This window comes from Macaca mulatta, chromosome 2 (genome assembly GCF_049350105.2).
Source record: "Macaca mulatta isolate MMU2019108-1 chromosome 2, T2T-MMU8v2.0, whole genome shotgun sequence".
NCBI lineage: Eukaryota > Metazoa > Chordata > Mammalia > Primates > Cercopithecidae > Macaca > Macaca mulatta.
The window spans coordinates 84,549,017-84,576,183 of NC_133407.1; the positions used below are offsets into that span (position 1 = coordinate 84,549,017).

Consider the following 27,167-nt stretch of genomic DNA (forward strand, 5'->3'; position numbering starts at 1 on the left):
TAGGATTTCAAAATCTGTAGCTGAGGCTCACTTTCTCCTGAAATTAATATTATATATCTCAGTGGGAGAGACTGACTACTACTTTTTAATATTGAACTCAGCAAGTCTGTCTTCAGGTACATGTGAATTTGGAGTTGATTGAAAAACTCCTGCTCTTCCAAAGCTTCTTTAATGCTTGACATACTTTGAATAAGTCATAAAATGTTTTTGGAATTATAGTAAGTATTTATTAAAAATGTGTGTTCTCAAGTCCAGCAGAGCTTAAAAGTAAATAAAAATAAAAATGAGTTTTGGCTAATCTATCAATTTCACTTTTATTTTATTTAATTTTTCGTCCTTGTCCTAGTACGTATTATATTTTAGAATTAGAAATAGACTAAAAAGCACAAAGTTTTTTCTCTTCGTTTTTTTGTTTTTAAAGACAGAATGATAATTATTGAGAAAGAATGAATAACAAATAAACCTAGGACTACTGAAGATAGGTTTCCCCGACTTTGTACTTTTGCCTGTGATTTACCCTATCTACCTTCCTCTGTGCAGAAAGCACTAAAGGAAGTACTTCGTATTTATATCTTAGCAAAAATAATATATTATATTCTAAGCCACTAGTGAACTAGCAATGTGTTCACCCTTTCAGTCATTCTGAACTCAGAATCTTCTAGAAAGGTAAAAAATCTTGTATCAATCTTCCCCTCCCCTAAGTCGGAAGCAGTTTGTTAGTTCATTGAGAGAAAATATGAAGCCACTGGTTTCATTTTTAGTTCATCAGTGGTTATTAATACTTAGTCATAGTTAAGATAACAATGGAAAAAAATGAGAAGCTCCTTTATTAGCATTTGCTAAGGATTTAAATTTCAGGGAACTTCATTATAAAGAGCATTTCAGCAAAATTAAACACACTTGGAGTTTAGTTGCATTACATATGAAAATGGATACATTTTGCATCTAAGTATTCAAAGAGTAAGTTACCAATGTTTAGTTTAATAGTCATGCTATGATTTTTACCATCTATTAAATTGAAAGATAATATTTGCATATAAGAAAAAAAGTCAAATATACAATAGTATACTGCAGTAGAATATGTCTCATACCCCTGTCTGGCTAATCTGTCTTTCCAGGGGTATGACTTTTGATACTTTCCAGAAATATAAGCAGAGACATATGTACATTCTTCAAAAATGTATTTCTTTCTTTCTTTTTTTTTTTTTTTTTTTTTAAAGATAGAGTCTCCGTTACCAAAGCTGGAGTGCAGTGGTGCAATCTTGGCTCACCGCAACCTCTGCCTCCGGGTTCAAGTGATTCTCATGCCTCAGCCTCTTGAGTAGCTGGGATTGCAGATGTGCACAACCGTGCCTGGCTAATTTTTGTATTTTTAGTGGAGACAGCATTTCACCATGTTGGCCAGCCAGGCTGGTCTTGAATTCCTGGCTTCAAGTGATCTGCCCACCTGGGGGCCTATCAAAGTGCTGGGATTACAGGTGTGTGAGCCACCATGCCTAGCCAAAAATGTATTTATTAGATTGATTCCTAAGTAATTTTCTCTTTAGAATGCAGTCATAAATGGATATTTTACCTCTTTCTAAGCTGTTTTGTGAATAGGTGACTCTTTGGTATGTGTGTTATTTTGTAACCAGTCAGTTAATAAATTATCACTGTTTTAAATTATTTTCTAGCTAATTTTACTAGACCTTTCAGCTTTCAGTTAAAAAAGTCATTAAGTTTACCAATTGAAAGAAGCATTGATAAGTTACTTTATAGTTTAAAAATAAAACATTAACAGAAGACTATGCTTATTTTGATTTTTAATTGATTTTATTTATAATGACATAATTGTACATATATTGGGGTACAGTGTTATGTTTTGTTGCATGTGTACATCGTATAATGACCGAATCAGGGTTATTACCATATCACTTATTTCTTTAAGGAAAATATATTTAAATGTCAAAATATTCTTTTTCTGAATTTGCCTCTGTATCTTATGGACATAAAAATTTCTATCAAATAGTAGGTTTTCAGTATATATCTGTTGATTGAATGAGATAAAAATTGAAATAAAAATGGAATGCAGTCAAAGCAGAATTAAATTCATAAAAGTAAGGATACAATTGAGCTTACCCATATATACAGTAGTATAGCAAATGTCATCCCTCTACCATGAGATATAGGAAATCCTAGTAGTGTAAAACCTTTCAGATATGTGTGGCAGAGCTTAAGTCACATTCCTCAGTGCTTTGTTTCTTACAGATTGACGTAAAGTATCAAATATTCAGTTGTTTTACAAACGATTACCTAGATAATTGTCAAGAACCAACTGAAAACTATTAGAATTTGTAACAGAGCTTAGTAAAGCAGCCAAATAAAATATAAATACATATGTATCAAGAGTTTTCCTTTATGCTGGCAGTAACCAGTTAGAAAGTGTAGGAAATGAAGGCCTCTTTTCCAATAAAATTTGATATAAAATATCTGTAAAACATGAAAAAATATATACGCAGCTAATTGCTTTAAACTTAAGGCAATACGGATACAGATAGCATTATATCAATTGTTTTCACAAACCAAATTGTAAAAAAAAAACTGAAGGAGACCATTGAGAGCTAGTGAGGCAAGATAGATTCTTTCCTGTTCTGACAGTGAGAGTATAGGTTGAAGAAGTATACCCTTTTTCCATCAGGAACTTTTCATATTCTGCTTTTCTACCTCTAGTGTTCTGGTTTAGAAAATTACCAACATGTGGTTTAATATTTTCATATACAAAGACATATAGTTTCATGTATTTCTTTTTTTATTGTGGTAGAATATACATAACATAAAATTTACCAGTTTTAACCATTTTTAAGTGTATAGTTTATTGGCATTAAGTATATTCATACTGTTGTGCATATCACCACCATCTGTTTTATGAGCTTTTTCATCTTCCTAAACTGGAACTGTGGACCCATTACACAGTAATTCCCCATTACTGCACTCTAAATGCTCAAAAATAGTGGAATGATTAAATTGATTGTGGTATAATCAGAGGAGATTTGTCAGGTCTTCATTAAGAGTAAATCCTTTGAGACAAAAAAATTACAGCTAATTGAAAAATGTAAGGTACAAAACTGAATAATATTCCAGTTTTGTTATGAAGAAACATTTTATACATGTAGAAAAATATCTCTAAGAAATATACCAAAGTGTAGATGGTAATTGATTAAGAGAGTTATGGGTAATTCATGTTTTCTAAATTTTTCTTAACTCAAAAAGTAACATTAAATTGAAAAGATATTGACATTTACAAGTACTATTACCTGATTTGTACAAGATAAGCATAGCAAATCGATCAAGTGGAAAGAGAGGTTCTGTAGCAGGCAGAGAGCATGTGGTTGTTCAAATGACAAAATTAGAGAAGCTTTAGAATAACAAAAACTGTCTATGTATCAGTGGTGGAGAGCTGAATCAAGCATTATAATTGTAGAGTATAATATTTAACACTTGGTAAAGAGGCTTAACATTTCATTCAAAGTACTTCTATGCATTATTTTGTTTTAGACTTATGATTACTATGGGTTAGGTATTCTAGATATGTTCTACATTTTGCAAATGGAAAAAATTTTCAGAAAAAACAACTTTCACAAGGTTGTTTTTTCTCTGTCACCACAGAATGATAGTGCTGGAAAATAGTCTTTATAGTGACAGGGTAACAAGGCAATTTGCCTATTCATAGTCTGGATTTATAAATTTAAAGTGCAAATTGGTTATAGGACTATGCAAAATCATTTTGTCTAACTTGCTTTCTTCTGAAAATTCAGCCATAATTTGAGCAAGTAATTTTTTTTTTTTTTTTTTTTTTTGAGACTGAGTCTGGCTCTGTCGCCCAGGCTGGAGTGCAGTGGCCGGATCTCAGCTCACTGCAAGCTCCGCCTCCCGGGTTTACGCCATTCTCCTGCCTCAGCCTCCGGAGTAGCTGGGACCACAGGCGCCTGCCACCTCGCCCGGCTAGTTTTTTGTATTTTTTAGTAGAGACGGGGTTTCACCGTGTTAGCCAGGATGGTCTCGATCTCCTGACCTCGTGATCCGCCCGTCTCAGCCTCCCAAAGTGCTGGGATTACAGGCTTGAGCCACCGCGCCCAGCTGCAAGTAATATTTTTAATTACTTAGAGATTAATTGTCCTGTTTAAGTGGTTCAGTGGTTCTTGGCCTATATGAGGTCTTTTTAAAAATTTATTTTTAATTGACACATAATTGTACATATTTATAGGGTATAATGTGATGTTTTGATACATGTATACATTGTGTGTAGATCAAATCAGGGTATTTAGCGTATCCATCACCTAATATACTCATTTCTTTATGGTGTGAACCTTCAAAATCCGCTGTTGGTTATTTTGAAATATACAATACAATACTGTATTGTTAACTATAGTCACCATTGTGCAATAGAACACCAGAACTTACTTCTCCTTTCTAACTGTAACTTTGTGCCTATTGACCAACCTCACTCCAGCTCTCACCCCATCCCGTCCTCCCCAGCGTATCAGCAGCGGCTGACCTCATAGAAGTACAAAGTAGACTGGTGGTTATATGGCGTCTTTGATTCCTTTAGGAATGTGATACAAGCTGTGAACCCCCTCTTCAGAAAGATGCCCTTTGCACATGTACACACAAAATTTTGTGCCCAGTTTCTGTTCATTGTCACCCTACAGGCTCTTGGTCACAGGTTTAGAACCTCTGATTTAGAATCCTTACAAATGCTGATTGAGGACGAAAGGGTAAAGTAGGAGAAAGTCTAAATCTTAATTTGAGTTTATGTCAAGAACAGTGTTTGTGGTCTTGGTTTTGTAGCTGACTTTATACTTAAGCATTAAGTTTAAGTCTGCTAAATTTCTAACTTGTTTAAGAGTTGTTAGATTTTATTTTGAGGTCTATTTCCAATTGCTTTGGTATCCATGACCCTTACAGGGAATTACTCATTTACTGAATGCTTATTTTTCACTATCCTTAAATTAGTACATTTCGGGGTAGAAGTTATATCAAGCACATGAACAATCTTGAGTAGCTTCATTTACAAATACTCCATACATAACTATGCTTAAAAGTTTGATTTTTAGAAACAGTTGTGTGTTTTCAAGATAACAAAAAGTATTATTTTTCAATAGGAGAATCTTATTTATACTGCTGATCCAGAATCCTTTGAAGTAAATACAAAAGATATGGACAGTACTTTGAGTAGAGCATCAAGAGCAATAAAAAAGACTTCAAAAAAGGTGCGTTTTAGTGAAATTATTATTTAGCATATCTCTAATATGTATTTTCCAGACTATATTCAAATAATATTACTGCGAACACCAGTATAAAGATAGTTTATAGAACAAAGCTGTTCTTCGATTCTAGGAAATGACCCACAGAAACAATAGTTTTACTTCAGTGACTTCTTTGCCACAGTAACTATAACTTGTTATCCCTCCCATTTTGTAATAATGATGCTTCTGTGAACTATCCTGCAGTAGAAATGTACTGTTGGTGTTTTAGATTTAAATATGTGTGCCCTCATCTTAAATATATTGCCACAGTTATTTTCAGCAAAGGGCAGACGACAGTCAGGGGACCTGGAATCTATTCCTGACTCTAGAAGTATATTTTAGTCTTCTCGTGATGAAGATAACTTACTTACCTTATCAGAGTTGTTGAGGATTACATAAGTATGTTGATAATAGGCTTTTTAAAAGTAGAACTAGAATTTTAGTGTTCTAAGAGAGATATACAGCCATAATCTCTACTGCTAGATTTACAAGTTTTGTTTTCTTTCCCTTTATGGGGAGGCTTTGTATTTTAGTAATTTTTGTATCTCCTATCATTTAACATGTATGATGTATAAAAGAAAAACATGTTAGATTATTATTCAAGTGAATTCCTTCACTCTTTCAATAAAGAAATGGAGGTTCAGGTGATTTTTGGATTAGAAATCTCACAACTAGACTGGTTGAATCAGACAAGAACTTAGGTTTCTTCTCTCCCAGGCTAGATTTCTTTTCTCCTCCTTCCATTGGACTTCACTGCTCTCTAAATGAAAGTTGAAATAGTATACAAATTTCCTCACTGCTTTGTGGCAAAGAGATTCTAATCTTGCCACATACTACAGTAGAAAAACTTTTGCCATATATTTGTCTTTTTTATGTTTCAGTATTCTTATCAACTGTATTAAATTTGTCTTGGTTTAAGTAATTGTAACTCTTAAACTCTAGGTTACAAGAGCATTCTCTTTCTCCAAAACTCCAAAAAGAGCTCTTCGAAGGGCTTTTATGACATCCCACGGCTCAGTGGAAGGAAGAAGTCCTTCCAGCAATGATAAGCATGTAATGAGTCGTCTTTCTAGCACATCATCATTAGCAGTAAGTTATTTTGATTTAATGGGGTGAATGACTTATTTATGAAGCTGGTATGGGATTTGTTAACTTTTAAAAATTGGAAATATTTTTTCCATGCTTAAAAAATTTTAATGATGTATTTTAACCCAATATGCCAAAATATTATCATTTGAATGCGAATCAATGTAAGAATTACCAGTGAGATATTTTCATTCTTTCTTATGTACTAAGTATTAAAAATGTGGGATGCACCTTACACTTACAAAGCTGACTGCATTTCAGACTGGCTATGTTTCAGGGGTTTCATAGCCACATGTGGCTAGTGGCTCCTGGAAGGACAGCACAGCTCTGTACACTAGCACTGAAGAATCAGCACAGAAAGCATGATGCTGGGAGGGAGGAGGTCTCTCCCCTAGTGCTTTAAACCTTGGCATCGTAACATAGTCGTACGTCATTTTTAAAATATGTACATCCAAACTTCTAACCTCTTTATTGGGTAAAGGCAAATGAGAAAACCCTACTACGAATGAACTAGAGACATACTTAATGTGTAGTTTATTTGATAGGAAATTTTATTGGTATTGAAATGTATTCTAAAATCTCTAAGAAAAGAAACACGTTTCAATCTGGCCTGTCACTTTACTAATGTAAATAGCTATGATTCTGTTTATATAGATCGGTTCCAATAAGATAGCAGAGACCGAGTTTTATTCCTTTTACTATTTTTGTGATGAGTAGAATATAATCTCTGAAACTGAATTTCAGAGGATGTTATGGGCTCTAAATTCATGTATATTTTATATATATATATGTATATTTAAAATTTTTCCTGAACAATCCAAATTTCCAAGTTTCAGAATTATTAAATTATTATTTAATACTATTACTAAGTATTTGAGTGAAATATCTGTACTTAATACAATTATTAACCTACTGAAGTTAAGAAAAGCAAGTGACTGTCACTTCTTAGCTGTGTGTCCTGTACCAGGTTTCTTATTCTCTCATCTGCATTTTTACAGATGAGAGAAAAGATGTTAATAGTGCTTACTTATTCCATAATTTCATTGTAGGACTAAATAATATATGTATATATTATATAATCACACATATGTATATGATGTTATATACTGAGAGGCAGTTTGGGTGGTGGTTAAGAGCCTGGATTCTGGAACCCTAGTGTTCAAATCCTTGCTCTGCTATTTACCAGTTATATGTGTTTTGGCAAGTTATTAAAGGTCTGTTTCAATTTCATTGTCTGTAAAGTAAGTCATAAGTAGTTATAAGGATCAAGTGAGTTATTATATGTAAAGTGCTTAGAACAGTACCTGGCACATTGTGAGGGCTCTTGTGTTTTATAAGTGATTTCTTTTTATTATGTAAAATTTTTGCAGGTAAGGCACATAAATAATACTTAGTAATATATATTTTAACGTTGGTTAAAGTCTTTAGTTAACACATCAAAGAGTTATGGCTAAATCTATTAGTGTATTTATACAGGTTTTTAATCAACATTAACCTTAACCAATGGGAGAGAAGCTGTATTTAGTTGATAAAATGAATATATGCAAAGTAGTTTGGTCGATTAAAATTGACAAATGCAGATAAGCATTAATTTGTGAAAATTAGATTATAGCTTTCTCAAAGCCACCTGTAGCAACTATTGTAAACATTTTCATCTTTCAAATGAAAGTAAATGCATTTTATAGAAAATTTTAGAAAATTAATTTGTTATTTATGGTTATGTCACTTTTAATAGACAATATACGTAACAAGCAGCTAAAATACCTTCAAGACATTAATGTCATCTTCTCAATTGCTTGTTTCTGTTCTAACAGATTACGCATTCTGTTTCCACAAGCAATGTAATTGGATTTACTAAGCATGTTTATGTTCAGCGCCTAAACTCTACTGGTGGGCGCTCTCAGTACTCCTGGTTTCGATCTGTACGTCATTCTGCTTTCCGAGCTAGTTTTTCAGAGATACTAGAAGGAAACACTGATTTTTCAAATTTCAAAAAAGTTATTTCCAACTCATCTTTGACACTTGTGAAGAATTAGGAGATTTGCCAACCACTAATGGAAACAAGCTTCATGAAGTTTAATGTGAGCTTATTAGCTATTTAAAATTTGTATCTGCAGAAAAAAAGAAAAAAAAAAAAAGGAACATATTTTTTCTCCAAGGAATCACTTATTGGGTGGGTGGGAACTTTGGAATTCACAATGTTATGACTGCTTTGAATTAATAACAATTTAGGTTTAATAGAGTTTATTAAGTCCAGGAAAAATAAGTTCCATTAGAAATTTTATTTAGGAAAATTATCATTTTAAAGAATAGTAATGATTGTCATGAGTAGTGGATTTATATTCCAAATCTGATTCTTAATGTTAGATTTATAGCATTTACAGAAAATTATGCTTTTAATATACCAAATCATAAAAGTTCCACGTGAGGAAAGTGTCAACTTTTATATTATACATTTATATCATCATTTTGTTGATACTTGAATGGTTATACTTCATCAGCCCAGCTTTTTAAATGCTTCATTTTACAACCTTGTTTATGAGAACTTACAGCCAACTACCTTACTAGCTCTTACAGTTAGCCATTTATATATGTTAAAATAAAACAGTAGCCTTAAAATTTATTTTCATTTACAGTTATTCTTGAGTCTTCGCATGTTATTTGTTAGAGTTGTTTTATTTTAAAATTTTTAAGACTTGTCAGGGATATAAAACTTAACAATTTAATAATCACTGTTATTCAGAAGGATTGCTGTTTCACTCAATTTTTATATAGAACAAAATTTTAAAAATTGTTTAAAAATATTTTTGAGAGATGGGGGTCTTGCTAAGTTGTCCAGTCTGGTCTCAAACTCTTGGCCTTAAGCAGTCCTCCCACATCAGCCTCCTGAGTAGCTGGGATTACAGTGGAACAAAATTATATATATACATATACACTCTCACACTCACATATGTACATCTGAGTTGTACATATATTACAAACACTCTTTGAGAGTGTATGACTTAATTTTAGAAAATTATTTCCCATGAAATGATTTCATTCCTCTTAATTCTGCTTTATGAACTAAGAAGAAACCTTGTTTGCCAATTTATAATTTTTTCTTTTATAACCTGAAACACTGAATCATTAATATTTCATAAAACAAAGTTAGGTATCACTACTGGCAATAGGCCAGTATCTGTTCAGTTGAGTTAATATCTAGTTAACTAGTCTAGCTATTTGGCTTTGTTTTTAGAATGCTATAATAGTTTTCTTTTTTCTCCCTTTTCCATTCCCCTAACTTTAAAGAGTTTAGAATTGTCAGATGTCTTGTACTTAATTGTTATAGTAATTTTTAAAATGTAAAAATAATAGGCATGATACCAAACCGTATTTTACAATTTTTTTTAAAGGAAGATTTAAAATATGAAATAATTTGTTTTGTCTTTACAGGGTATCCCTTCTCCCTCCCTTGTCAGCCTTCCTTCCTTCTTTGAAAGGAGAAGTCATACGTTAAGTAGATCTACAACTCATTTGATATGAAGCATTACCAAAATCTTAAATTATAGAAATGTATAAACACCTCATACTCAAATAAGAAACTGACTTAAATGGTACTTGTAATTAGCACTTGGTGAAAGCTGGAAGGAAGATAAGTAACACTAAAGTATGCTATTTGATTTTTCTTCTTGAAAGAGTAAGGTTTACCTGTTACATTTTCAAGTTAATTCATGTAAAAAAATGATAGTTATTTTGATGTAATTTATCTTTTTGTTTGAATCTGTCATTCAAAGGCCAATAATTTAAGTTGCTATCAGCTGATATTAGTAGCTTTGCAACCCTGATAGAGTAAATACATTTTATGGGTGGGTGCCAAATACTGCTGTGAATCTATTTGTATAGTATCTGTGAATGAATTTATGGAAATAGATATTTGTGCAGCTCAATTTATTCAGAGATTAAATGACATCATAATACTGGATAAAAACTTGCATAGAATTTGATTAGATAGTGGGTCTGTTTCACATGTGCAGTTTGAAGTATTTAACCACTCCTTTTGCAGTTTATTTTCTTCTCAAGTGTTTTCAAGATCTAGCATGTGGATTTTAAAAGATTTGCCCTTATTAACAAGAATAACATTTAAAGGAGATTGTTTCAAAATATTTTTGCAAATTGAGATAAGGACAGAAAGATTGAGAAACATTGTATATTTTCCAAAAACAAGATGTTTGTAGCTGTTTCAGAGAGAGTACTATATATTTATGGTGATTTTAGCCACTAGCAAATCTTGATTTAGTTTGGTAGTGTGTGGAATTTTATTTTGAAGGATAAGACCATGGGAAAATTGTGGTAAAGACTGTTTGTACCCTTTATGAAATAATTCTGAAGTTGCCATCAGTTTTACTAATCTTCTGTGAAATACATAGATATGTGTGTCTTCAACTTTTTATTATGGTCTTATAATTAAATGTAAAATTGAAAATTCATTTGCTATTTCAAAGTGTGATATCTTTCACAATAGCCTTTTTTATAGTCAGTAATTCAGAATAATCAAGTTCATATGAATAAATGCATTTTTATTTCCTATTTCTTTAGGGAGTACTACAAATGTTTGCCGCTTAATTTTCAAGTATCTGTTTTAATAGTTAACTGACTATAGATTTTCTATGCCATGTATGTGCCACTTCTGAGAATAGTAAATGACTCTTTGCTATATTTTAAAAGCAATTGTATTAGTAAGAACTTTGTAAATAAATACCTAAAACCCAAGTGTATTTTATGTCTCATGTCTTAGTTTCTTCAGGGAAATTTTCATAGGCAAATATGAATGCTTGCATCAACATATGTTCTTTTGTGTATTTGCTTGCTTATTTATTTATTCCTCCATTAATATTTTTGAGTATTTTGTTTTAAGAGGTGATCTGTAAGTTAGGAATTTTTAATCTGGAATCTACTTTGCGAAATGTAGGTAGTGAATCCTATGATGTTTTATGCAAAATTTTGTGTTTATGTGCATATATGCATTTTTCTGGCAGAAAATACACAATTGTTATTTTAGTGGAGGTGGAACTGTTATTTTCCCCCAAAAGGGTGGAGTTTCCAGAGACAAGAAATGACATAAAGCATAAAGCTAGAAAAGTATTGACTGTACACTGGCAAAATATAGCAGGTAGTTAATTTTAATTTGAAAGGGAATGTTTCTGGTTTTTACTGTTATCTGCCTGCCTTAGGTTTTTAGACTATCCTTGTTATCAGATGAAGACAGTTTGCATGTATCGTGTAAAATTAGGATTCTGTATCATGCATGGATATTAAATATAATTAATTTCTCTATTGAGAAAATCATAATTTAGGTTTTCTTAATTATCAAGAGCATTTTTAATTTCCTTAAGGCATTTAGGTCATCCAATAGTGTTTTTTCCAAGAATGCCAGGTTAGTTCAATATTGGAAAATTTACCAATATGACTTACACTGACAAAGAAGAAAGACATGTGATTTATCAGTAGGTTCCAAAAGGTTGTTTACAGAATCTTAGCCACTGTTCTTAATAAAAATTCTAAGGACTTTTGGTACCATGTCTGAGTAAGCTACTACATTTAGAGTGCATGTTCTTCTAACAGAAACATCAAGCATTTCTTTATGAAATATAACCAAGAAATAATTTTCATATATAACTGAGGTTAAAAGAATGATCTGGAAATCCTCAGATATGAGAAATTAAGAATCAAAGCCATAATGCTAAGTGTAGACTGATACCAAAGACCAATTGAAAGGATTTGAGACCAATATATAAGCCTTAAAATGCTGGAACATTGATCCTTGACTCAGCCTAGCTGAAGGTAAGATCTTAGTTCAAAGCAAAAGAGGAAATAAAAAGGCATGAGGAGAGTAAAGAAATGAAGTAAATAGAATGTGTTCTCCAGGAACTGGAAATAATAGATCAATCAAAAAGAAAATATATTTATAAGAAAGAACTCATACTGAATAATAGACATGACTTTTTAAAATAAACAAGCTGATTGGTAAAAGAATCAAGTTGAACTTCTAGAAGTAAAGAGAGAGATTTGGCTGAAGAGAACACTAGTGAACTAATAGATAAATTTCAGAAAATTACCCTCACAAACTATCAAAAAGTACTAAGAAGTGTTTTAAGAGATGTGAAAAATGGAACATGAATATCCAACAACCTATAATAGGATATCTGGAGAGAAAAATTAAAATAGAAGGGGGTAGAAAGCAATATTTGAAGAGAGTTTTCTAAAACTAGAAAAACATGGAACTTTAAAATCAAGCATGCACATCAAGTATTGAGCAAAGTCAATTAAAAAATTCTCACTGAGAACGTTATAGTCAGTATAGGAGAAAAATAAATGGAGAGTGCTAACATGTTTATGAATAGAAAGATGTAAAAAGGATGTGAATTTTCATCAGTTTAACCAATACACTTAAATTCAACTGAAAACTTAGTGGATTTTTTTAATGGAACTTAATACAAAAGAAGTCATTATAAACAAAGTTAAAAACAAGTCACAGAAAAATGTAACTCAGAATAAAAGATTTACATTTAGAGTGTAAGGAAAACTCCAGTCTCTAAAAACCCAATAGAAAAATTGCCAGAAGATAGATGGTTTGCAGAAAATGAAAAGTTACCATTCAACATGTAAGACTTTCCAGGCTTAAAAGAGAAAGTTCATTAAAATTACACTACATACCATTTTTAATCATTAGAAATCTAAATATTTGACAGTATTTCTGCTGGTGGGGCTGTGGGTAAATGTACTCTTACATGTGTCTGTTGTGAATATAAAAATTATTGCAACCTCCATGCAGGGAAATTTAGTACAGGCACACCTCAGAGATACTGCAAATTTGGTTGCAGACCACCACAATAAAGCAGCTATCTCAATAAAGTGAGTCCTATGAATTTTTGGTTTCCCATTGCATATAAAAGTTATGTTTACACTATACATAGACTATTAAGTGTAATAGCATTATGTCTAAAAAGAAATGTTCATGTTCATACCTTAATTTAAAAATACATATTGCTTACCAAAAAAAAAAAGCTAAAGATCATCAGAGCCTTCAGTGAGTCATAATCTTTTCTGGTGGAGGACCTTTAAAATATTTTTTATTTCTAATTATTATGGATACATAATATTTGTATTACGTATATTTGTATATTGATGAGTCCATGTGATATATATTTTTTTCTTTTTAAAACTTTTTTTTTTTGAGACAGTCTCACTCTGTCTCCACAGCTTCATCTTCACCACTTACTCACGTTCTTTGTGTTCCTTCTGCTGCTTCTCTTGAACCTCTCGAACAAGTTACCTTTGCCTTAAGATTCTTCTCAAAGAACTATCTAGCAGCAAAGACTTATCCTTGTTCAAAAGCAATTGCAGGCTTAACTAAATTAGTTGAAGCATCTTTAGATATTGTAGTAAGTTCACCTTTAAATCTGATGGTACCACATGTGTATTAGTCTTTTCTTGCACTGCTATAAATACCTGATACTGGATAATTTATAAAGAAAAGATATTTAATTGGCTCCCAGTTCTGCATGGCTGCACAGGAAGCATGGTGGGATCTGCTTAGCTTCTGGGGAAGCCTCAGGAAACTTACAGTCATGGCAGAAGGTGAAGGGGAAGCCAGTACTTCACATGGCCAGAAGCAGGAGGGAGGGAGAGAGATGGGGAAGGTGCTACACACTTGTAAACAACCAGATCTCATGAGAACTCTTAGGAGAACAGCGCCAGGGGGATGATGCTAAATTATTCATGAGAAACTGCCACCATGATCCAATTACCTCCCACCAGGCCCTACCTCCAGCATTGGGGTTTACATTTCAACGTGAAATTTAGGCGGGGACCCAGATCCAAACTATATCAATATGCAATACACTTTTCTCTCCCCTTCTTACAGAAAAATTGGCGTATAATAATTACTGTTCTACAATCTTGCTTTTATCACTTCAAAATATATTCTGGAAATCACTCTATCTGTATATAAGTCCTTCATTTCTTTTTACAATTGCAGAGTACTCCACTGTGAGTAGACTCTATTTTATTCACCCAATCCCCTATTGATGTTTCTAGTGTTCTACCACCACAATGATGCTGCAAGTTTTATGAATAGGTCGTTTTGTATTTCTGTCAGCATATTTTGCAAAAAAAAAAAAAATACGTGTGGGATTACTAGGTCAAAAGATCAATATATAATTTTGGTAGACATGGGCATATTTTGTTTTATTGCACTTAGCAGATACTGTGCTTTTGACAGACTGGAGATTTGTAGCAATGCTGCATTGAGCAAGTCTATTAGTACAATGTTTCCAAAAGCATGTGTTCACCTCATGTGTCTGTGTCACATTTTTGTATTTCTTGCAATATTTTATACTTTTCATTATTATACCCATTTTGGTGATCTGTGGTCAGTCATCTTTGATGTTATTATTGCAATTGTTCCAGGGCACCACAAACCGTACCCATCTAAGACTGAAAACTTTATCAGTAATTGTGTGTGTTCTGACTGCTCCACTGAACAACTGTTCCCCAATCTCTCCCTCTGCTTGGATCTCCCTAATTCCTGAGACACAGTATTGAAAATAGGCTAATAATTAATCTTACAATGGCATCTAAAAAATCAAAAGCTAGGAATTACTAAACTTAGTGAAGGAGGCATGTTGAAAGCAGAGATAGACTGAAACAAGGCCCCTTGTGCTATAGTTAGCCAAGCTGTGAATGCAAAAAGAGTTACTGAAGGAAATTACAAGTGCTATTCCATTGAACATGTGAATAATAAGAAAGCGAAACAGACTTATTGCTGATACGAAGAAAGTTTGAATGGTCTAGAGAGAAGATCAAACTAGCCACAACGGTCTTTTAAGCCAAAGCCTAATCCAGAGTAAGTCCTTAACTCTTTCAATCCTATGAAGGCTGAGAGAGAGAAGGAAGTTGCAGAAGCTTGAAGCTAGCAGAGGTTGGTTCATGAGGAAAGAAATGGTCTCCAAAACAAAAGTGCAGTGTGAAGCAGCAAATGCTGATAGGGAAGCTGCAGCAAGTTATCTAGAAGAGCTGGCTAAGATAACTGAAGAAGGTGGCTATGCTTAATAACATTTTCAATGTAGACGAAACAGCCTTCTGTTGGAAGAAAACGCTATCTAAGACTTTTTTTTTTTTCTTTGAGATGGAGTTTTGCTCGTTGCCCAAGCTGGAGTGCAATGGTGCGATCTTGGCTCACAGCAACCTCTGCCTCCTGGGTTCAAGCAATTCCCCTGCCTCAGCCTCCCAAGTAACTGGGATTACAGGCACGCCCCACCACGCCCTGCTAATTTTTTGTATTTTTAGTAGAGATGGGGTTTCACCATATTATCCAGGCTGGTCTCGAACTCCTGACCTCAGGTTATCTGCCCACGGTCTCCCAAAGTGCTGGGATTACAGGTGTGAGCCACCTCGCCCAGTCAATCTAAGACTTCCATAGCTAGACAGACGTCAATGCTTGTCTTCAGTGCTTCAAAGATAGGCTGACTCTTTTGTTAGGAGCTAATACAGCTGGTAACTTGAAGCTGTGTTCATTGACCATTCTGAAAATCCTAGGGCCATTAAGATTATGCTACATAGACTTTGCTTGTGTTCTATAAATGGAATAACAAAGCCCAAATGACAGCACATCTTTTTATAGCATGGTTGACTATTTTGAGCCCACTTATGAGACTCTTGAGTGGTTTCTTGAGATGGAATCTACTCCTGGTGAAGATGCTGTGAACATTGTTGAAATGACAAAGGATTTAGAATATTACAGAAACTTAGTTGATAATGCAGAGGCAGGAATTGAGAGGGCTGACCCCAGCTTTGAAAGTTCTTCTAGGGGTAAAATGCTATCAACAGCACTGCATGCTACAGAGAAATCTTTCATGAGAGGAAGTCAATTACTGTGGCCAACTTCATTGTTGCCTTATTTTAAGAAATTGCCGCTGCCACCGAACCTGCAGCAAACCATCAACCTGATCAGTCAGCAGCCATCAACATTGAGGCGAGACCCTCCACCAAAAATGGACAAATGGGATCACATCAAGCTAAAAGACATCTTTACAGCAAAGGAAACAATCAACAAAGTGAAGAGCCGGTCACAGAATGGAAAAATATCTGCAAACTACCCGTCTGCCAGGAATTAATAACCAGAATATATAATGAGCTTAAGTAATTCAATAGAAAAAAGAATCCAATTTTAAAATAGGTGAAAGATTTAAATAGACATTTTTAAAAAGAAGACATACAAATGGCCAACATGTATATGAATAAATGCTCAACATCACTAATCAAAGAAATGTGAATCAAAACTACAATGAGATATCATCTCACCACAGTAAAAATAGCTTTTATAAAAAGAACAAGCACTAAGGGATGCTTCTTTGAGAACATAAAGGGTAACCCTTGTACATTGTTGGTGGGAATGTATGTACAACCACTATGGAGAACAGTATAAAAGTTCCTCAAAAAAGCTAAAAATGGAACTACCATATGATCCAGCAATCCCATTGCTGGATATATATTTAAAAGAAAGAAAATTAGTATATCAAAGAGATGTCTGCACTCCTATGTTTACTGTAGCACTATTCACAATAGCCAAGATACGGAATCAACCTAAGTGTCCATCAACAGATGAATGGATAAAGAAAATGTGGTACATATACACAATGGAGTACTATTCAGCTGTGAAAAAGAATAAAACTCATTTGCAACCACATGGATGGAACTGGAGGACATGTTAAGTCAAATAAACTAGGCACAAAAAGGCTAATATTGCATGTTCTCACTCGTATGTGGGAGCTAAAAATTAAAAGTTGAACTCATGGAGATAGAGTAGAATGATGGTTACCAGAGGCTAGGAAGGGTAGTGGGGAAGAAGGTATAAAGAGGGGTTGGTCAATGGGTACAAAGATAGAGTTAGATAGAAAGAAAAAGATCTATTGTTCAGCAGCACAGTAGGGTGACTATAGGTAACAATAAAACGTTAAAACGTAAAAAGTTTCAGCAGGTTTGAGTTTGAATAAACTATTTTGGCTTACTTTGAAAGAGGCTATTTTGGGATTGGTGTTTTGTTTTGAGGCCTAGACATCAATCAAAGCTGACCATTGAATGCTTGGTATTTTGTCTTTCCACTTTTTTAAGAGTTCCTTGTAAGCATATTATGGTTGACATTTTAAAAGTCCCATTATGGCTTTTTTGATTCTATTATTCTTAGTGAACTTAGTAATTTATAAATGTACACATAAAAATTATAGGAATATAATGAGTATATATAGTAAGAGTTTTGCCAGGAAGATGTAGACAGTTACATGATCAACATAAAGGGACCACTTCAGTTGGTCAAAAATTGTGCTTATAAATGTGTTAGGATCCTGCCTAAGCAGAGGCTAGGAAGAGATCATATTAATGACCTCAGAATATGTATTGTGCGAAGTGACTTTCCGTAATTTGATAAGACAAGGAACATCCTTAGATAAGTTTTTGTTAGGCACCTAAGGATGCACTGTGAATCATCGTTACGTTTTCGTGAAGCATAGCACAAGTTTGCAGTTAAGTGATTTTATCAGTCCGTTTCTTGCTTATAGAATTTTCGGAGTCTAACACTGTTTTTTTGGTTTTGTTTTGTTTTCTCTTTTCATTTGGTCTAAGCTGCAAGTGTTTCTGCTAGTATAACATTCTCAGAATCCTTGTAAACTGGCACACAATTTGCTCCATTAGACAAGAGACCTTTCACATGTCTTTTCTGGATAATCCCATCTCTATTCCTGGCTTCTGATGACGAAGCTGAGTCACATGCCTGATCTCTTCACAAGGATTTCAGGAGGCTTGAATAGGGTCCTCTGACTGAATCCTGATTGTTTTAGGCTTCCTTTAGTTTCTAATTCCTCATTTCTCCCCAGCACACATTTAATGTATTCCTGCCGGCAGTCTGTTTTTGATAATGCAGGTATTCTGACATCATGTGGGCCCTCTCTACAGTATCCTCACTTTCTTCTGAGTGCTCACTAGCAGAGTTGTTAACATTTGTATTTCTAGTAACAGTTTATTCAAGGCAATCTAGGCTTTCCCCCAGGATATTTTAGTTTTTGCTTATTTTTTTAATTGACAAATAAAAATTGTATATATTTACAGTTTACAAAATGATGTTTTGAAATGTGTATACATCGTGGAATGGCTAAATGAAGGTAGTTAACATGCATTACCTCATATACTTGCAATACTGGAATACATACTGGCTTTTCCATTTTGCTTTTTGTAATTCTTTTAGCCTCTTCCCGCTGACCAATTCAAAAGTCACCCCCACATTTTTAAGTATTTGTTACAGCAACACTCCACATTTGATACCAAAACCTATTTAGTTTCTTATTACTGCTGTAACAAATTACTGAGTGTAGAGGCTTAAACACAAATTTATTCTCTTGTAGTTTGGAGATAAGAGTCCAAAATCATGAGTCTGACTCACCAAAGTCAACCTATCAAGAGGGCTTGTTCTTTCTGGAGGTCCTAGGAGAGAATTTGTTCCTTGCCTGTTTCAACTTTTGGAGGCTGCTGGTATTCCTTGGTTTGTGACTGTATCATTCCAATCTCTACTTCTGTCATACCACACCTCCTCTGCAGACAAATCTCTTACTGCCTCCCTCTTACTATAAGGACACTGGTGACTACATCAGGCCCACCTGGATAATCCAGGATAATTTCCCCATTGCAAGACCCATAACAATCACATCTACAAAGTTCCTTTCACCATCTAACATATTCGTAGGTGCCTGGGCTTGGATGTCAACGTATTTGGAGAATCATTACTCAGGGTATCACAGGCTTCCTGGCATTTGGTTAGAGTGGTGGAGGCATGTGTCATCATCGGTAGTCCAGTGCAGGATTGTTCACATGGTAGCACTTCTAGGGTTCAAAAAAGCAAATAGTTTTAAAATCTCTGCTTATGTTATTTTTCCTGTTGTCTCTCATTGACCAAAACAAATTGCATAGCTGAAACTAAAGTTAATGTGGGAAGATACTACCATCCAGTGGTGTGGATGCTGGAAGATGCGCACAAATGGGGACTCATTACTGCAACAGAGTAGTACAATGCAAACAAATTTCTAGAAAAACACAACTTAATGAAATAGAAATAGAAAACTTAAATGTTCCTGTAAACACCCAAGAAATATAATCCACATTTAAAATCATTCCTAAGGCCAGCTGCAGGGGCTTATGCCTGTAATCCCAGAACTTTGGGAGGCCAAGGTGGGTGGATCACTTGAGGTCAGGAGTTCAAGACCAGCCTGGCTGGCCATCATGGTAAAACCCCATCTCTACTAAAAATAAAAAAATTAGCTGGGCATGGTGGCAGCACCTGTAATTCCAGCTACTTGAGAGGCTGAGGCATGAGAATCACTTGAACCTGGAAGCCGAAGTTGCAGTGAGCCAAGACTGCCACTGTGCTCCAGCCTGTGTGACAGAGCGAGACTCTGTCTGAAAAAAAAAAAAAAGAATCATTTCTAAAAAGAAGCCATCAGGCCTAGATGGCTTCACTGGTGAATTCTATCAAATATTTAATAAAGAATTAATCTTACAAATTCTTACAGAGCCTAGTGAAAGGGAATACTTCCCAACTCATTTTTTGAATTCTGGATAACTTCAGACATTTTAAGAAAGGCTAATCTTATTTGTGAAAATACATGCAAAATTTCAAAGTAAAATATTAACAAAATCTTATTTAATAAGAATTATATATCATGACCAAGTTGGGCTTATGCTAGGAATGCAAGGTTATTTAACTTTAGATAATTCATCAGTATATTTTCATACTTAATAAAGGAAAAAATTACATTATCTCAATGGTCACAGAAAAAAATATGATAAATTCAACATCCATTATAATGAAACCTCTTTGCAAACTAGGAATAGAAAGGGACATCCTTATTCTAATAAAGGTTATCTACAAAAATACTATAACACACATATCTAATGATAAAAAATGGCAACATCTCCTTTGAGATCAGGAAGGAGAAAAGAGTACTTGTTCTACCACTTTCAATCAACATTTTGCTGCAGTCTCAAGCAGTGCAGTATTGCAAGAAAAAGATACGGCATGAGAATTAGAAAGGAAGAAAACCAATACTCTTATTATTCAGAGATGATATGATTGCTTGGTTAGAAAATTATAAATAATCTGGAGAAAACTTAGAGTAATTCTGAAACAAAATCAATATACAAATAGATACCAGCCACAAAGAAGTAAAAATTCTTTTTCCTAAAAGATACTTGTTACAATAGCATTAAAACCATTGAAATACTTAAGAATAAGTCTAATAAAAGATATACAAAATCTCTACAGAGAAGACTGTGGAACTTTATTTACAATAATTAAAGAAGACCTTAATTGATATGATTGTAAGGATTGGATGCCTCAGTGTTGAAAAATACCAGTTTTCCCCAAACTGAACAAATTCAAATAAGGCAAATAAAAATACCAACAGGCTATGTGTGTGTTGTGTGTGTGTCTCTGTGTGTGTGTGTATAAAACATGACTAATTGTTTCTAAAATATATATGGAAATACAAAGGGTCAAGAATAATGAGTACGGTTACAGAAGTGAAAGGATCTGTTTTATCAGATACAAGGTTTATTATAGAGCGGTAGTAATCAAAACAGTGCAGTGGTGGAAGTCTTGGTGTAGTGAACACAAATGAATTAGTAGATCATACTTGAAACCCCCAAACCGACATCATTATCATTGTAAAAATAGTGGGTGAAAAATAGCCTATGCAATAAATGGTGCTGAGAAAAACTGGTATCTTTTTTTTTTTTTTAAAGAAACTTTGTGTTTAATGGTAAAAGCTTAGCAGACCCCAGCATCAGGAATGGCATGGAGTCGTAGCAGCAGGGATGGACAGGTGGCCCCCATGGAGCTTCACACGGTGAAGAGGATGTGGAAGGTGACCATCAAACAGAAGAGCCCCCCCATGGCCTCAGACAGGGTAAAACCCAGAATGGCATAGGAGAAGAGCTACTGCCTGAGAGACGGGTTCCTGGCATAGCCAATGATCAAGCTGCCAAACACAATTCCAATGCCAGCCACTGAACCAGCCACACCAACTGTGGCTGCCTCAGCACCGATAAACTTGGTTGCTGTGTCAATGTCCCAGGAGACAACAACAGTGGTCTGGAACTCCTGTCTGGCCACCTGGAGTTGGGAGCTGCTGTAGGAAGGCTGTTTAGATGAATTCTCTGGACTATTCAAGAAGGAGGCAGACACAGGCCTGATTAGACCCCTGGTGCAACAGTGGATCTGAGCTGGAGAAATGAACAGTGCCCCAGTGGTCTGCATTTTTTCAGTCTCCCAGCTTTAGTCCTTGGTCTCAGCACTCAGCCAAAAATTGGTATCTTTATTTTAAAAAAGAAAGAAAATCTGTTCTTCACATTTTATGCAGATTTGAATTAAAAGAGAATTATAGACCTAAATATGAAAGGTAAAACTATGAAGATTTTACTAGATAACATAGGAGAGTACCTTAATCTGTCTGTGGTTAGAAAAGATTACTTACACATTTTTCCAAAAGTTAATTATAGAAGGAATGATTGATGTCTACATTAAAATTAAGATGTATGTGACTTTCCAGTCATGAAAAGACATCATTAAAAGACAAAGTCACAGAGTAGATGTTCACAATACATGTAACTGACAAAAGGACTCATATCCAGACTATATAAAAATCTAAAAAAAAAAAAAAAAAAATCAGACATTCCTGTAGAAAAACAAGTACTTTGTAAGTGAAGGAATCCTCACTCTGCCTGTCCAAGGATTTGGGCAGCTGACACTTGTAATCCCAGTACTTTGGGAGGCTGAGGCAGGTGGATCACTTGAGGCCAGGAGTTCAAGACCAGCCTGGCCAACATGGTGAAACCCCATCTCTACCAAAAATACAAAAATTAGCCAGAGGTGGTGGCACGTGCCTGTAGTCCCAGCTACTCAAGAGGCTGAGGCAGGAGAACTGCTTGAACCCATGAGGTGAAGTTCACAGTGAGCCAAGATAGTGCCCCGGGCCACAGAGTGCAACTCTGTCAACAACAACAACAACAAGAACAACAACAAAAGTGAGGAAATCCAAAAGGCTAAAAAACTTATTTTAAAATGTTCAATCTAATCCATAATGCAGGATTGCAAATCAGATTCCATTGCACGTGCACCATCGTGGCTTAGCACAATGAAAAGCAAAGAGAAATTTCTTCTTTTACAAGACAAGAAGACGCTGTTGGTAGGAGTGTAAATTGTATAACTAAGTTATGTATAAAACACTTGGACATTAATCAATAAAGTTTAAGATATGCATACTTTGAAACCCAACAATTCTAATCCTTGATATTCATGCCAGATACATTTAGAAATATGAATACTAGGATCCATGTATAAGAATGTTCATTGTTGGTACTATATATAAAGGCCTGAAACCGGCCAGGTGTGGTGGCTAACACCTGTAATCTCAGCATTTTGGGAGGCCAAGGTGGGTAGATGACCTGAGGTCAGGATTTCGAGACCAGCCTGACCAACATGGTGAAACCCCATCTCTACTAAAAATACAAAAATACAAAAATTAGCCAGGCATGGTGGTGCAGGCCTGTAATTCCAGCTACTCGGGAGGCTGAGGCATGATAATCACTTGAACCCGGAAGGCAGAGATTGAAGTGAGGCAAGATCGTGCCACTGCACTCCAACCTGGGCGACAGAGTGGGACTCAAAAAAAAAAAAAGCCTGAAACTGGAAAGTCAGAAATTTATATCAATATTAGAATGGACTAACACACTATGTTATAATCAAACTTTGTTTTTTCCCAAATGTTTTACCTGTGTTAATTCAAGCTCCGCAAGAACCCTATGAGGTAAATATTCTTTGGGGGATGTTTGCCCTTGAGGCCGTATAACGATTAGCATCTTGGGGCACTGCATAGAAATAGTAACACATGTAAGAGTCTCATATTCGAAGGCAGATGAGAATTCTAGATCTTCCTGGGCTTTTGTCTTGTCCAAACCTAACTTCCTTGAGCCTTGTTATCTTCATGGAAGATCTCTACTATGTTATCAAAAATAGTCATCTTGTACCCAAAATAAAACCTCTTGCTTTGCCAAAGGCCTATCAAGTACCACCATAAATTGGGGTCCCACAGGGAAGAAATCAAGGGACAGGGGATCCAGGTGGAGAGGTCGTGGGCTCTGCTGGGCTTTTGAGGCTTCTTGAGGGTGAGTGTGGTGAAGGGAAAGTCAGGGTATGGAGAGCGAGGCTTCTCTGAGGGCTGAGCCAAGCCACACAGGGCCAATCCTCGGGCAGGCAGAGTGGAAAAGTAGGCCTTCTGCTCTTCTGAGTAGCGCTCCCGGGGTGTCACAGCATCCTGGTAAGTCCAGTGATGCCATTAATAAGTTTAGCAAGTTTCTAGAAACAAGTTAATAAGTAAAAATTATATTTCTATACCCCAGAAAAAATCAGAAGCTGTAACAAAAAAAAAAAAAAAAAAAAAAAGGCAACCATTACAATGGACAATAGCAATGAAAAATATGAAATGCTAGAAATAATTCTAACGGAAAATTTGCAAGACTTTTATGGAGAAGATTAAAACCTTCTTAGAACACATTAAATGAGATCGAAGTAAATGGAGGATTCTTAGATAGGAAATCTCCCAAATCGATTATATATCTTCAATAAAAATTTTAATTTATGAAACTAGCTGATTTTAAAATTCACCACATAGAGCAAAAAGCCAAGGGTAGTTAACATATTCACAAAGAACAGGTGAAATAATTTGCTTTCCCAATTAAGGCTTATAAACAGCATGTTATTTGGTGCAAGGATAAATAAAGTGATATATTGATAAGTAAATTGATTTATTGAACAGAAATCAGTTTGTTATTATATAGAGAAGTTGTACATGACCAAATTTATATCCATTCTTACCTAGGAAAACACATGTGCACAAGCAAACATGTGCACAAAAATGTCCGCAGCAGCATTGCTTATAATATTCCCAAATTGAAACAACCCAAATGTCTATGAATAGGACAACTGATTGACACAGAGCCATGAAAATAAATGCTTTTTATCTACATGCAATAACATAATTTTAAGAACATACTGAGTGAAAAAGCAAATCAGAAAAATATCCATAGCATTATTTTATCTACATAAAATTTAAAACAAGCAAAACTGAGTTATTTAGGGATAGATCGCTCTAACACTCTAAAGATAAGTATGCTATTCCGGATAATAGTAACATCTTGGGCGAATGCGTGTAGGCAGAGAAATGCGGTCAGGGAAGAGCACAGAGGGGATGTCTAAGGTACTGGAAATGTTTAAGTTCCTAAACAAGATGGCGTGTACACGTGTACACGCCCTCAAATTAAAATGCACTCTTACCATTTATTAGTTTCTCATAACATTCTGATCTCTCTTCTGGATATTTTATGTTGTTTACTAATCTAGTTGTCTATTACCATTACAGTACTAAGTGGCTGTTTATTTTGTTATTCTCATAACTGTGCACTTTATATTTTAAGTTGTGTGTATTATATATTTTAAGTTGCGTGTATTATATATTTCAAAGTAGAATTTTTTAAAAATACAATAAAAGTTTATTTCTTTTCTTCTTTTTTTCAGATGGAGTCTCACTCTATCGCCCAGGCTGGAGTGCAGTGGCGCCATTTCGGCTCATTGCAATCTCCGACTCCTGGGTTCAAGCAATTCCTTGCCTGAGCCTCTCGAGTAGCTGGGATTACAGACGGCCGCCACCACGCCCGGCTAATTTTTTGTTTGTTTGTTTGTAGTTTTAGTAGAGACGGGGTTTCACCATCTTGGCCAGGCTGGTCTGGAACTTCTGATCTCGTGATCCACCCGCCTCGGCCTCCCAAAGTGCTGGGATTACAGGCGTGAGCCACCACGCCCGTGCCGGGCATATTTCTTTCACAAATTAGAGGTGGGTGGTCCAGGGCTGCTAGGGCTGCTTTGCCATTCTTAACAGACAATTTCCCTCTCAGCATCTGAAATGGCTGCAGAACTCTCACTCTTACCTCAACACCCCACAGAAGGAATACGAGGAAGGGCAAGGAAATGAATACATGCCCGAGTACTTTTGAAAAATCTCAAACTCGAACTTTTTAAAAGAAAAAATATCACCCAAATAAAACAGCAATAGAAGAAAATCACCTAAACATGATAAAGACTTTTTATAACAATGAACAGATAGCATAGTACATAATAAAATATCAACACCATTGCATTAGATTAAGAAAACGTTAAATTTACCCTCCATCACCACAACTATTTGGTTTTTTAAATTTTAGCTAAGTCCAATAATGCAAGGAAATTAATTAATATATATATTTTAAAAAGAATAAGCAATAATGTTATTCTTTGCCGATAATGTGGCTATACATTTCAGAGACTTCCTAAAAATCTCATTGAATTAATATTCGACTGGTTACACAATAAATATACAAAAATCAAAAGCTTTCCTTCAACATAGAAATATCCAGTTAGCATTTGAAGACAAAAACTTAAACATTTAAAAATTAAAAAAACATTTTTACAATAGTTCTAAAGTATATGACTTGTCCCTTGGGATAAATTTAATGAAAGGATACAGGTACTATGGAAAAGGTCGTACCTTTTATTAAAGGTCGAGAATCAATCTTTAATGACTGTAGAGAATTATTTATCCTAGATGGGAATACCTAATATTTAAAATAGTTTTCCCCAAATTAATATATAAATTGACTGCATTTCCACTTATAATCTTATTTTTTGACTTTTCCACCTTTTTTTTTTTTTAATAGGTTGAAATGATTCTAAGGTTTATAGGGGAAAATAGCTGAGACCGGTCAAAATTCTTTTCTAACTTAATGAGGGAAGACTTGCCTTCTCAGGTATCAACACCTGAAAGCTACCATAGTTAAATCCACTTAGTACTGCAATGGTAATGGACAACTAGGTTAGTAAACGATATAAAAATATTCAGAAGAAAGATCAGAGTGTTATGAGAAACTAATAAATGGTAGGAGTGCATTTTAATTTGATGGCTAAGGATAGTTTATTTATAAATATGCTGGCATAGCATAATGGGCTCTCCATCTGGAAAAAAACAAAATTATATCTACAGTTCATATCATTTTGAAAATAAATTCAGTTTTAAAATATAAAAGTATAAAATATAGAATGAAATTTAGGAAAATATTTTGTAACCTTGATGTGTTAGAAAAACTCAGAAGCAAAAAACGTCAAGATAGACGTGCTTAACTTCATAAAAAATAGCTTGTTTTTATATGGTGAAAAATTTCATATACTCAAAAGACCATAAAAAATTTTCAAGTTGTATGGCAAAGGGCATATATATTGAAAATACTTGGCTTGGTGCCATGGCGCACACCTGTAATCCCGGGACTTTGGAGGTCAAAGTGGGGATATCATGTGAGCTGACGAGTTCAAGACCAGCCTGGGCAACATGGAGATACCCTGTCTCTACAAAAATAGAAAAATTAGTCGGGTGTGGTGGTGCACCTGTAGTCCCAGCTATTCAGGAGGCTGAGGCGGAAGAACTGCCTGAGTCAGGGAGGTCGAGGCTGTAGTGAGCTGAGATTGCACCACTGCACTCCAGCCTGGGTGATAGAATGCGCCCCCAGCCCCCCCAAAAAAACTCTTTTTTTTTTTTTTTTAAATTTGAGACAGAATCTCACTCCAGTTGCCCAGAGTGGTCTTGAACTCCTGGACTCAAGCAATCTGCCCTTCTCGGCCTCCCAGAGTGC

The 27,167-nt window shown here is 34.8% G+C and overlaps 2 protein-coding genes across 9 annotated transcripts in view; one reads left to right on the forward strand and one right to left on the reverse strand.

Moving 5' to 3' along the window:
* Positions 1–11,125, forward strand: part of ECT2 (epithelial cell transforming 2) — a 71,888-nt gene extending 60,763 nt beyond the window's left edge. For 4 of the 8 annotated variants that reach the window (XM_015131611.3, XM_028843859.2, XM_015131612.3 and 1 more), the window contains 4 exons: positions 5,142–5,249; positions 6,228–6,374; positions 8,186–8,452; positions 9,804–11,125. In XM_015131611.3, the coding sequence (XP_014987097.3) occupies positions 5,142–5,249; positions 6,228–6,374; positions 8,186–8,407 (477 nt within the window). In that variant the 3' untranslated portion in view covers positions 8,408–8,452; positions 9,804–11,125. The remainder of the gene's footprint in view (positions 1–5,141; positions 5,250–6,227; positions 6,375–8,185; positions 8,453–9,803) is intronic. The other 4 variants (XM_015131613.3, XM_028843860.2, XM_015131615.3 and 1 more) reach the window with 1 other exon arrangement.
* A 10,169-nt stretch (positions 11,126–21,294) lies between these two features.
* LOC694260 (ATP synthase, H+ transporting, mitochondrial Fo complex, subunit C1 (subunit 9)-like) lies at positions 21,295–21,744 on the reverse strand. The gene is given in 1 exon segment (XM_001082964.5): positions 21,295–21,744. A coding segment is annotated over 1 exon segment (417 nt). The 5' UTR covers positions 21,712–21,744.
* Positions 21,745–27,167: the final 5,423 nt, after the last annotated feature.